At 39.1% G+C, this 13,230-nt stretch overlaps 1 protein-coding gene across 1 annotated transcript in view; it reads left to right on the top strand.

Annotated features, from left to right (window-relative positions):
* Positions 1–6,386, top strand: part of LOC136831219 (E3 ubiquitin-protein ligase RNF170-like) — a 44,468-nt gene extending 38,082 nt beyond the window's left edge. The window contains exon 7 of the mRNA XM_067091235.1: positions 1,701–6,386. Within this exon, the coding sequence (XP_066947336.1) occupies positions 1,701–1,967 (267 nt within the window). The 3' untranslated portion in view covers positions 1,968–6,386. The remainder of the gene's footprint in view (positions 1–1,700) is intronic.
* Positions 6,387–13,230: the final 6,844 nt, after the last annotated feature.

Genomic DNA, 13,230 nt, shown 5'->3' with positions numbered 1-13,230 from the left:
AATCAGGTGCTGATTGTTAGTTCAATAAATAATGGAATAAGAGTAGACACCCCTTCAAGCCTGTATTGAACTTGTGGAACAAATCCATAATCTGTAATTAAAACACATGATTAGTAAGTAGCACATTTAAGAATATAAAGACTATATTCAAGTATACATATACAGTAAATATATAGACAAAACTGTACTACATTATGTGGGATAAGCAAAAATTATGGTATCAGTAATATATAAATGAAGGAGGGAGGGAAAGAAATTTTTTCAGAATAGTCAAATGTTGGGAAGGTTGTGTTAATTCAAGTATCTGTGATGTGTTTTGCACTGTGATGATATATTTATCTTATGTCATACCACATAAATGACAATCTTTAATAGGCTTAAAATCATAGGTTCAGTTATGAATGCTAACACTGAGAAGATAAAAGGTTCAGTTATGAATGCTAACACTGAGAAGATAAAAGATGGTAGTCTAGGTTAGTAAATACTCAGAAAAATTCCTATTTTATGAGGGGGCAGACACCCTAACATGTCAAAAACACAGGTCTTACTGTCCCTTCACTTTAGAGTAATACTGGTAGATCTTCCCTAATTCACCTTTGTTTGGCATGATTTCCTAAATCTAGTGCTGCTTTAATTTCAGATTTCAAAGCACTACATCAACCTGTTGCGCATTGTTTTGGTGTAAAGTAACCAATAAACCATTTTTTTTCTTTAAAGTTATTACCATTAGTTAACTCATTCTATGAGTCTGTCATTTGTTAAATGCAATACAATACGAGTAGCTCCCGTAATGGATAGTGCTGTCAGTGCACTGCAGGCATTACTTAAGGTTCTTTGCAGCTTCCCTTTTGTCTGGATTTTTTGATTTGATGACTTGCTTTTTGTCATTTTTCTTCTCACAGAATGCTTGTGCTGTGCATACTACAGCCCTTGAAAATATCATATCAATTATGTTACATTAATTGCAAACTTTCAGATTTATCAACTACAGCATCAGCAAACCTTTCAAAACAGTATCTTCTTTTTTTATATAAAATCAAAATTCATTGACATAAGTCTTGTATAGCATAATCTGTCGTTCTTCCCTTAGTTACATCCCAGGCATCTTAATTGTTTGCCACAACCGATGTCTTCTCTTGAGGCTGTTTCTTCATCACTGCTATCAGTGTTTTCAAAACTTCATAATTACCTGTATCATACTTGAGTAGGTTTTAAAGAGAGAATGCAGTCAAAAGCAGTGCTATATTCATGTAAAAATGCCATCTTAAAATTGGCAGGAGTACATAATTTGCTTGTGTTAACTGGAGGCAGGTTATCAGATTGAAAACTTGCCCAGAATCCTTATCAAAGAACAATTTTGATTAGACATCTAGGCTTTAGTGTATTTTTTATGCTACAGTATTGTACTTTTAAATTAGGAAGCATCATATATTGTAGATATTTGTAATTGGTATTTATCAGATTTTCATGTTATTGTTAGTATAAAACCTGGTGTTTAGTTTGTATAATTAAATTGGATAAAGTGTTCAGTTCTATGAATATGTAGTCACTGAAATTAGTAAGCTAACTAGATGCTGAAGTTAGTATGCTAATTAGAACTGTGAATACTAATAGGGCAGGTTACACAAAGCTTAACCATTCATTTACTTTCTTGTTATTTGTAAAAAGTATTAGTTCTCAAAATGTGTATTTCTTTTCAGCTTTATGGCCAACTTCAAGATCTTCCTACAATTTTACGTCATATCTGGGCAGAGTTATTCACCTGGAGGGGCATAGAAATAATGTCAAGATTCCGTGTTATTGTATGTCTTGCCACAGGGATCTTGTATGCCATTATGCCTGTTGATTTAATTCCAGAAGCCTTTTTGGGACTGCTTGGTCTTATAGATGATGTTATAGTAATAGCTTTTTTATTGATTCAGGTCAGTGTTGTGTACCGTACAGTGGTGGCGAATAGAGATTGGTAGAGTGGTAGGAGTTTTGAATAAGTGTTTACCTTTCACTCCAGCCATTTACTGTGAATTTAGATTTGCACTAATTTTGATATTTAATGTCTGACGTCATAAATTAAAGTGTGAAAATAATTCCAATAGAAGACTGAAGTAGGAGTTGCTGATCAGTATCTTTGTTATAGTACAGACAGTATCAATACCTCTGTTATAGTACAGACAATTTCCTATGTAAGGGAGTTGGATTTTAAAAATAACGTAATGTGAAAAAAATACCTATCCTAATGTTTTTACTGCTTATGTAACTATGCCCAACTATATGCAGTTGATGCATAATTTCCACAAGGCTTCCAACTACCTCTTCCCAGTTCCAGCATGTGTCTACATGTTTTCTTTTTTTTTTGTATTCTGATATTTTGAGCGATGGGTAGTACAGTATTATTTAAATAAAGGGATAGCTTAACCAGTCCGCCAAATTAAAATTTGTAAATCTTGCATGAATCATGGATCATCTTGTAATAGTAATGTAATCAGTTTATTATAACAGAGTTGAAAATCTAAGTGATAGGAAATTACAAAGGTGACCAATTTCAGTCCTAAATAGTAACTTAACTTAGGTGTGTGATAGCAACTGTAAACACAATAGAATAGGCTGTTACTCCCACAAGGGAACCAGTGGGAAGAAATAGCATGCATAAAGTCTAAAAACGAAGAAATTTGTTCAGTAACCCAAACAGAAAATATGGAAGTTATGTAGACAGAAGACTAGATCTGGAAGCAACTTTGAATAAATTTGCTTAATGACATAAGCAAATGCAAAATTTGTAGTTAAAGGATCAGAAGGGAAAATATCCCAAAGGAACCTGTGGTGATTTGTTTTTTAAAGTTTAGAAACATGTTAGATTTCAACCATCCAGGAAATTTCTGAAGTGCTTAAAAGAATTAATTGATGGTTCATATGTACTTGAGATTTTATATGAAGGTGGAACAGGCCTGGCTTTTCAGGGACTTCCATGTTGCACAGTTATTTAGGACGTAAAGCATATTATTCGAGGTTTAATGAGACCACTGAGTGACATTTCAAGATTTTTATAAGAGCGTGCCAAAAGGATTTGTTCATAAATGAGCTAAGGATGGGGTGATTTTTGGGGAGGCCATAGGACTACCTGCTGAATTATTAGTAGCCACTGCCTGGTTCTTTCTTGGTGCTGAGTATGTTTATTTTTCAGTTTTTAGGACACTTGCACCATAGCAGTGGCCTGTCCCATGCCTCTGTCACTTATGAGCTACTTATAAAATTTTGAACTGCAGTGCCTGTGAAAATTGCAAATTGAGGCCATTGAACTTTTGTCTGTATTTTATTGTTCATTTTAAGTCTCAATTATTAGAGTACTTGGCTTGGCTATTCAGTATTTGTGTGTTTTTTTACTATGCTACATTTAGTGTATGTTCTTGTGATGCATGCTGTGCTGAGAGAGGGATAAGGGAAATTCTGCATGCACAAATTTTTAACAGCACAGCAAGTTCTAAATTGGTGGTCTCACGTATGTAAGATACTGTCTGTAATGAGATATGTTTGTATAGGTTTAGTTTTGGCTGTGACCTTTTACCAATTGATTTATTGATTTGATTCTCAACAGTGAACAAAATACATCCCTCCCAGGTTGCAGTGTACGCTCGTTCACACCACTTTTGCTAACTTCTCGTGTATAACTTTATTGATAATTATTAGCACTGCATTTCTTTGTTCTGATTGTTACATTTAAACTGGAAGATGTACCTTGATCTTTCCAACGGGGGGCTGTCAATGACTTAGGATTATCCCATCTCATACAAAATTAAACTTTTACATTTGTTATAAATAATATACTTTAGAGAATTAATTTAAAGTGATACTGTACTGGATATATCCATAGTTTAGACATATTCATCTTGGACGCTTCTGATTTTGAAAGGGTACACTGGTTTGTTCCTACACGTATACAAACCCTTGGTCTTTGAGTATGGGATTTACTTCCAGTGCAAGCTGGAGCCAGCTGTTTAACTTAAAACAAGGTGGACATTGGTAGTAGGTGACTGACAGAAGGGAAGGAATCCCCTCCATCCAGTTGGTAGGCATTCACTTTCCTTTTTGGCCGCGTCTGAAACAGACGTGTTTTATGCTGCCTGCCGTTCGACTTAATTCTTTATTATTCTTTTTGTTTTTGAATATAATTTTTTTTTTTAGATATTTTGCCTATTTTGAAATAATGCAACAAGTTCTATTCTGTTATATTTTGTTATTTTTGCTCTTTCTTGCTGTGTAGTTTTTCCTATACACAGTTATGTTACATAGTTGTTTGCAACTCATTTTAGCCTATGAGCCTTTCTCTTAATCCCTCTCCAACTTGGTTTTGCCTTTTTTGATATGACGCAAACCCAGCTTGGTCTTAGCCTTGGTGTTTGTTCTTTTATTCTGTTATATCTCTTTTCTATTATGCACCCTAGGAGAGAGGCATGTCTCTCACCTGCCAACCATTCTCTTTTTAGATGTCTTCTCAACCTTGTTTTACATCCTAATTCTACATGTACAGGCAGTTCCCGCTTACCGGTGGCATCGGTTAACAGCGTTTCAGTGCTTGGCTAGCGACGTTGTTAACTGGATTCTCGCCGTCGATCTCCGGTTAACGATGCCATTAAGTGGGGATTTCGACGCCGATCTCTGGTTAACAGTGCCAGTAAGTGGGGGTTTTAGTGCCGATTTCCGGTTAATGGCACTGTTAAGCAGGGTTTTTGGTGTTACAGGCAGTCCCCAGTTATCGGAGGTGGTTCCGTTTCTGACAGTGTGATGATAACCGAAAAATCGCCGATAACTGAAAATCTGCGATAATAGCACCAATCCCTGATTATAAGTGCGATAAGTGGGGATCAGTGCCAATAACCGGGGATTGGCACTGGTAACTGGAGATCAGTGCTGAAAATCCAGTTATTGTCGTCACTAGACAAGTGCCATAAAACTGGATTGCCGATAGCCGAGGCCGCCAATAACCGGGGACTGCCTGTATTATCGCTGATTTTCAGTTAACAGTGCTCGGCCGGGGACGAAACCCCCGCCGTTAACTGCCTGTATTTCTGTTTGTTCTAAAGTGTTTTCTCTCTGAACAAGCAGGGTTTTTCTTTCGAGTACACAATTACTTGGAATATTGTTTTTAGTGTTTCAGGTAATGTAGAGATTGGGAGACATCGAGACGGAGGAGGGTTCTCTTGCTAAAGTGTGGTGGTTTCGTAACCATCACACAAGACCTCTGCTTGTCTTCCAGCATGGCTCCCTGTCTCTCTTTACACAAGGAAGAAGTGGAGGTTAGTGTTGCAAGACCTTTAGACAGAGTTTCTGATCTCAACAAGTCATCTCCAAGACCAGTGGCTGTTCTGTCTATGATTCCTGCTCCGTTGGGGGGGGGGAGGGGCATTTCCATGCTCCCTCCCTTCCTCTCGTTCCTATTTTGAAGGATAAGCTCTGGGAAGCTTTCCTTGATGAAGTTCCTTTGCCTCCCTCGCTCTTTTCGTCGTCATATGCTCTATCATAGTTTCTCCGTCGTCTTTATTACCCTTCTAGGGGCGTTGGCTGGAAAAAGACATTGTGACTGGAGAAAGATGACTCGCCATCGGAGCTGCAGCCAACGAGCGAGTTCAGCCAGCAGTTTTGGTTTGTGTGTGTGTGTGTGCTTCATTGCTTTGTGTCATAGCTTCAAGAGCTACTTCATCCCTCCTGTCTTTCGACGTTGGATTTGGAGAAGTCAAGCCTTCTCCTTCGTCTTTGCTGTGGGCCACGACCATGTCTTCCATGGACGTACCTCCCCACCGTGTGTCTGCTGTCAGTGCTGCCCTGCCCAGGTTGTCTTCTTTCCTCTTCCTTCCACTGTCGTTGGGACATGGATGAGCATTTCTTCAGTGCCAGAGTAGTTCCTAGTGTTCTAGGACTTCTCTTCCCTGCATTTTCCTTCTAGAACAATACCTGGTTGTTGTTTTCAGCGATCCACCGCAGTTTCCAGATGCCTAAGCTGAAGATATGCTCTCCAAGGAAGGAAGAATTTGTGGCCGTGCAATGTTGCATAACCTTGTTTTTTGCTTCACGTTGTATGAGGAAAAAGAGAGAGGCCCCGGGTAGGCAGATGTAGCCTTGCCCTTGCCACAGTTTGCAAGGCCGTGACTTTTTTTGAAGTTACAGCAGTTTTCCGTTCGTCCTTAGCTAAGATTCGCTCTGCAAAGATGAAAATGCATGTCCATGCAGATGTTGCACTGCTGTGTCCTTCCTACAATTGCTGCATGACCGAGATACAACTCTTTTTGGTTTTTTGCTGTTTCCTTTGTTCGCTGTTTTCTTCCATCTTCTGTCTATGAACATAGACTTGGAGTTTCTTCTCCTTAGCCTGAGTGAGTGTTCAGTATATGGATGTTTCTTCATTCCTTCACATTCCTGCTTGAAAACGTTGCCACGGCAGGGCACGCTCATTCACATTTGTGTGGAGGTTTAGAGAATAACGAGACAGCTCTTCTGAGAGTTTTCCCCCCCGCTCATGTGAAAGTTTCGTAGTGGATGGATCACTCTCCAGAGAACGTTCCCAGGCACAACGATGGTGTGGACGGTTGGCTGACATCCATGGGATATCTGCAACAGCCCCCACCCCCAGTTCACGAAGTTGCAATCAAGATCATCAACATCTCCATGACTCTGTGGGGGCTGCTCCTCCACTCTACTTTTTAAGAAGAATCCCTTGGCAAACGAGGTCGCCCTTCTGAGAGCGATTCTACCTCCACAGTCAGGAGAATGGCATCAATGGTGCTTCCATGAAGGTCATTGGTGGGATTCCTACGAATGTATGGAACACAGCACCCACCCAAGTTCGTATGAATAATGAGCATGTTTTGCTTTCCCTTGTGAGGGGGTGGGAGATGTGGGAACAGTGAGCAGCAGCTGCTGCTGCTGCTGCAGTTTCCAGTCGATCCATGGCCTGAGAGAGAGATATGTTTGTATCCTGCTCACGTCCGTGAGTTTGCAATCACATCTGAGTGAAACCATATTCATCCAAAGGGACTTCCTAGAGCGGCCAACGTCCATTTCCAGTAACGACCATTTCTGAATGAACAGGATCGTTCTCCCAGACCCTTACGACAGTTGCGAATGAGTGACATCCTTTCACAACCGTGTTCATCCATGGGTACTTTGACATTATACCGTTAGGATATGGATTTTAGTTTATTTGTTCCTACTCAGCTTCGGTTGTTCCTACACGTATACAAATCCTTGGTTTTTCCACATGGGAAAGTAATCCCATACTTAAAGGTCTAATTGTTCCTACTCACTCTTGGTATTAGAATCTCCTCCGGAGTCGGGATGATTCCAGTTTTGACAGCACGGGTTTCTTCGGATCCCTGTACGTTTCCAACTCCCTTGAGAGCGGGCAGCTGAAGTGTCTTCTTCAGTAGGTGCTTTTCATGGGATGAAGATGTAGGCCACAGCCACAAGAAGATGAACCAGTCGCCCCATAGAGACAACATTGTGTCTGAGGGACAGCTTCGGCCAACCTCGTCTGATCAAGACCGTTCCTGAAATTGTGTTTGAGGTTCAGTTTCAGACATCCTTTCTTGCCTGAGTCCATTCCTGATGTCTGAGGGATGACCATATGGCTGGGATTGCTTCCCTCGTATTTTTTCACGGCCATGTTTTATGACCGTCCTTTGGTACCTGTATAATGTTCTCTCTCCACAGATCGTCCGTGGCCTTCATCTACCGTCTATTCTTCAGTCTTTGGACCACCTCGAATGTACTCTACTCCTCCCTCTCTGGTTCCCTCATCCTCTCTTGATGACTCAGTTGTATTGTTGGATGGAGTCATTTGAAGTTTTGTATCAAGTGTTTGAGACTTGTGACTACCAATCCATTTATGGGGGTACACAGGGAACCAAGAATGTATTAGGTGGAAACATCAGAGCTAGGATTGGTCCTCTCCTTTTTTCAAGTCACCCTCAGAATGATACGTTCTGGAATCGGTCTTAGCCAATGGCCATTGTACAACCAAGTCTTGCAATAGATTCGAGCCAATGATTTCATCGGGCACTTTGGATCACAGAAACATGGTAGGTGTCCCTTTCAACTCCTTCCCTTTCCTGAAAGGGAAGTAAGGTTAAGAAGAAGGAATAGGATGCTAAGACTGGTTTCCACACCACGTGCAGCCTCTGGTGGGGAGTGCAGTTAGACTTGAGGATGATTTTACGGTGGATGGTTTCCACACCACGTGCAGCCTCTGGTGGGGAGTGCAGTTAGACTTGAGGATGATTTTACGGTGACTGCATCTTGGGTGGTAGATGTTCTTCGGTAGGATATCAACTTTCCTTCAAGTTCCTACCACTCCCCATTAAACATCTGGTCCACAAGTTCGTTCTGGCTTGTTGAAGATGTAGCGAAGGTGTGAGTAAGAGGCTCCCAGCTTCTCTTGTGAGGCAACCGGTTTGCTCACCACTGACGTATCCGTGACCCTCTTGCAAGTTTTTTTTAAAACAGGCAGCCTTTGTCACATTTGCAGGCCTTTTTTCCAAATCTCCAATGGAAGAAGCACATTCCCTCTGGTGGTTTGTCATTCTTTTGTCTGGTCTTCCCCTTGATGAATTTTATGGGGAAGCTCCTCTTGTGGATGGGGGCGGCTGGTCCCTCTGGGTTGCTGTTTGTTTCCATGTCGGTTGACTGGTGGGACTATCGTGCTGCTGCTGCTGCTGCTATGGGTGGCTGGGTGGGCTCCGCTGTCTTGTGGGCCATGTGCACTGCGTCGACCAGTTTTAGGAATTCTTTGATGGGTATGGTGGAGGTGTTGGGCATGGCTGCCACTGTTTGGCAGGGCAGTTTTGTGAGGAGGACCTCTCTCATAAGGTCCAGGGTTGATAAGGATTGACACTTCACCTTGGCTTCAACTAGGGCACCTTCGTTCAGGGTACGCCTCCTGATGTTTAAGAGTCTCTAGGACAGACTTCTTGGTTTTGGTCACAGCCTTAGAGTTACATGTTCCAGAGAAGCCCGATCTTTTACCCAAGCAAGAATAGTATCTGCAAGGCTAACAGGTATAGCAGCAAGGTTGTCCTTGTCTCAACAGGGGCAACCAGCTCAGCAGTTGCAAGCCCTGCTTGGTCACCTGTTGCAACTGGGAAGACCGGTTCTTCATGGCTTTGCATCAGTGATGTTACCTTCCATTTATTTGAAGGCCCAAAAGTCTGGCAGTTGGACATCACATGTCCAACAGATCAGAAGCATGAGGAAAGAGCCCCAGGTCAGGTGAACTACCAGTCAGTACAGAGATTTGCTCAGAATCCTCCCATCAAGGATAAGTCCCATATGTAAAGACCAAGTGTTTAAAAATTTGTCATTTGTTCCTACGCGTATACAAAGTAATTTGTATTTTTCCTAAAATAAAAATCTGAGGTCTTTACATAAATGGCCCACCTCTAGTCACCCTTCATTCTGCTCCCTGGGCCAAAAGGTAAAGCGAATGCCTACCAACTGGATGGAGGTATTCCTCCCCTTTTTTGGTTGCCAGCTACCAATATCCACCTTGTTTTAAGTTAAATGCCTGGCTCCAGCTTGTGCTGAAAGTAAATCCTATATGTAAAGACCAAGGGATTGTGTGTTAGGAAAAATACAAATTACTTGAAAAATTTGTCATATTTTGTTGGTCCACAAGTCTGTTTTGAGATTAAATGATTATATCAAGGAACATGAATATGATGGGGTCTTTCATCTCTGCCAAGATGCCCAGAGTATAGCAAGGAGAAGTGAATCAGAAAAAAATATGGAGAAAAATTGGTGAACTATGGAATACTGAGTCTATTTGATTTTCAAAACTACCAAATTTTGTAAGGGTTATTTTCTTCAAATACCTTTTTAACATCAGTACACTAGTCATTAAACTCTAGAACAAGGGGAACAAGAATTAGTGCAATTCTAGTTTACACAAATTTCTTAAATTCCATATCTATATCTACATAGTGAGTCTGTCAAATTACTGTACAGGCAGTCCCTGCTTAATGGTGGGCTCGGTTGATGGCGATCCGGTTTTACGGCGCTTGTCTAGCGCCGAAAATTGGCAATTTTCAGTGCTGAAAAACGCAGATTTCCGCTTATCGGCGCCAGTAATTGGGTATTGGCGCCGATAACTGGAAATCAGTGCTTTTCGGTGCCGATAAGCCCCAAAAATTGCCTATTTTTGGTCAGCGGTGATTTTTGGTTATCATCACACCCTCAGAACGGAACCCCCGCCGATAACCAGTGACTGCCTGTACGTATAATTTTTTAAAATTTGGAATTTTGTAGATTTTATTAGTTTCATTAAGAAGCCTTCAAGACAGTCCTGTAAGATCTGTAGCTTGATAGTCGGGTTAAACTATCTTATAAATTAAGTAGCTCCTTCATAGTGTACTTAATTATAAATGATGTTTTTCCGTGGAAAAGAACGCAGTTGAACATCTAAACTTTACTACTTGGCTTATGCCATATTCAATAACTATTTGTTAAGGCTAGAACTTATTTTTGGGGGTTTCTTCGGTAGCTCAAAATCAAAGCTTTAATATGAAATTTAAAATAGTTATATAATTTATTAAGTTTTGGTCCTTAAAAAGTAAGTTCAGATCTCATGGAAAGTACTTGTAGGACTATGCATAGTTTAGAATCTGGGTGTGGTAACTCATGTTTAAAATTCATATATTAACTGACTGGGCCTCCTAAATTAATTTTTCAGCTGGCTTCTCATTTGGTCAGTTCAGAACTATTCAAATGGTTTTGTTACTCCAAAGTAAGAGTGATGTTTAGAGTCCCATCACCTAATTGTTATCCAGGGTAGTCCCCGAGGACAACATTATCGCCAGAACCTTCTGTTGGTGCTTCCTTCACTTTTTCAGTGTTGAACATTTTCATTTTGCTTTCCCAGCTATTGTGTAATTTTTGTTTTACCTTCTAATTTGAAGTGTAATTGATGACATTTGTGTGCCAATTATTGTATTGAGTGACACTGAGCTTGAATATTTTACATGGTAAATTTGGTATTTTATACTATAGTTTAGTTTTTTGGCTGTAGATACTTGTCCAAAATAGTTATCAGGTGATATTGAACTTATATATGGTTAGTACAGTGCAGTAGACGTTTATGTGTTATTTTTTCCTAAAACTATTACCAATGTACATATATTAATATTTATGTAGTAGCAAAAGATATTATATTAATATTTATGTAATAGCAAAAGATATTTTGGCAAAGAACTGGAAACTCGATTAGCGCTCATGTTTTTAATTTCACCTGTCAGTGAATGCAAGAGTCAAAGAGAAATCCTTTAAGAAATTTTGTCCAGTGAGAACTGATTAGATGAACTTTTAATACACATGTCATCCATCTAAGGAGAATTGATTAAGTGAGGATTTAAGGTGTTTATGCCTGTTGAAAATATATTTTATTGCTAGAGAACCTTTATACTTGAGTATTTTTTCTTAAGGAAATCCATGACCAATGTAATCATTTGATTATGCCTTATAGTAGTGGTCAGCAGTTGTTTTTAGCTTTTATCGGGCATTTCTCCTCTGAGGTAACCATTTCATAACAAAATCATAAATTGCTAAGAATGTCTTATTTTGTAAATTGCTTTGAACAGAGGCAGTATTCTCCAAGACTCTTCTGATTTATGAAATTTCAAAAGTAAATAATTGTACTTTTCTAAACTTGTTAGCCCTGAAACCTTAAAATTAGTAATAACTTTATGTTTATTTACAAGATTATGTACAGTACTCTATTTTTGTCTTGTTTTTAACATTTTATCCAAAGGCAATACTACGGTTTGAGCCTGGCTATTTGCTTTTTCATCTGTTCCACAAGGACTGAAAGAACTTATTGCCAATGAGTATCAGTGGTCAACACTGCTTTATAATTTTGTAAATTTGTCTTATTTTCCATCTTCAAAGATTTGAAGCATGTTACAGTCTTCAAGTTTCTGAAATGAGTTTGAACCATCTGAATGAAAGTTCTCTTGAAGAGGAGAAAATACTTCTTGTTACCTCAGTTCAATGGAAATTTAATCCTCTCTAGATATAAAAATTAGAGTGATTTAGGTTTAGGGATAATGACCTTTGTAATCCATATGTTTGGAATTGCCATGTATATTGATTGCATACTGTATAGGGCTCCAGAGTCGTTCTGAAGAGTGTGCCTATGTGTTCATAGACAAGCGTTGTCAGGAAAGAGAACATTCTATAGTGAGTACATTGTCAGTCAATAATCTCTCTCTCTCTCTTCAATATAAAGTTGTTCTTTAATTATTAAACATAGCTCTCTGTTTGGTAGTGAATTTAAAGTTTTGTATATTCATTTAGTGCCTCTGTCATCATTGTAACAATGGTGGTTTTCAAAATTACAGAGAAAGCCACTTAATTTGGCTGCTAGTGTACATAATGCTGTATGTTTGTATGTCATTGAATATATTTTTCTAATACACTGGTAGAAGTGACATTGTAATTTACTATCATGAATATGTTAAATTTTGATGTTAGGTCAACATATGTTGTATTTTGTAGATTTAACATTTTCTCATGAGTTCAGTTATTATTAGCAGATGGTTGGAAATACATACAAACTTGTTTAATGGTAATAGTTGTCAACTGCAAGGAGATATTCTCTAGCTGCTGTGAGGTGATATACAGTACATATTAATGTCTGCAATTTTTTATAACAGCACCTTGACAACTGAAGGCGAAGGGTATATGTAACAAATAAGGAAGATCCAAAGTTTAACTCCTCTGTAATAGTGTCTTGATTTTCTCTATTTTATGCTTAAGGCACAGAGTTGAAATCCTATTCTTCTCAGTGCAAGATTACTGGAAATTCTTCCCCTTTTGGAACCCAGTACTTTAACAGTTATAGTAGCCACAACTGTTCTTTAAATCAAAAGCCTGAGTATGAATGTCAAGTAACTGTAGCAGTATTGAGTGAATATTTCACTCTACTGGCATGGAACACGCTCCAAGTTTTCTCTTCATTTGTATGGAGGCCAGTAGTTCTAAACTTGGTTTTGTTAGGAGTTTCTGTTGTAGGTCACTCACATAAAATTTCTACCTGCTTACATTGAACTACTTAAATAGGTGTACTATATTTAACAACAAATAGTGCTATAAAATCACATCACAATTCATTGGACCAGCCTTATAAAAGTATGACTTCATTAAGTAATCTGGTCACATACCTACCTGTGCGATGGGAACTTTGGCTCAATTCAG

Source organism: Macrobrachium rosenbergii, chromosome 48 (genome assembly GCF_040412425.1).
Source record: "Macrobrachium rosenbergii isolate ZJJX-2024 chromosome 48, ASM4041242v1, whole genome shotgun sequence".
Lineage (NCBI taxonomy): Eukaryota > Metazoa > Arthropoda > Malacostraca > Decapoda > Palaemonidae > Macrobrachium > Macrobrachium rosenbergii.
The sequence above is the reverse complement of the archived record's forward strand: the minus strand, read 5'-3'. Positions and strand labels throughout refer to the sequence as shown.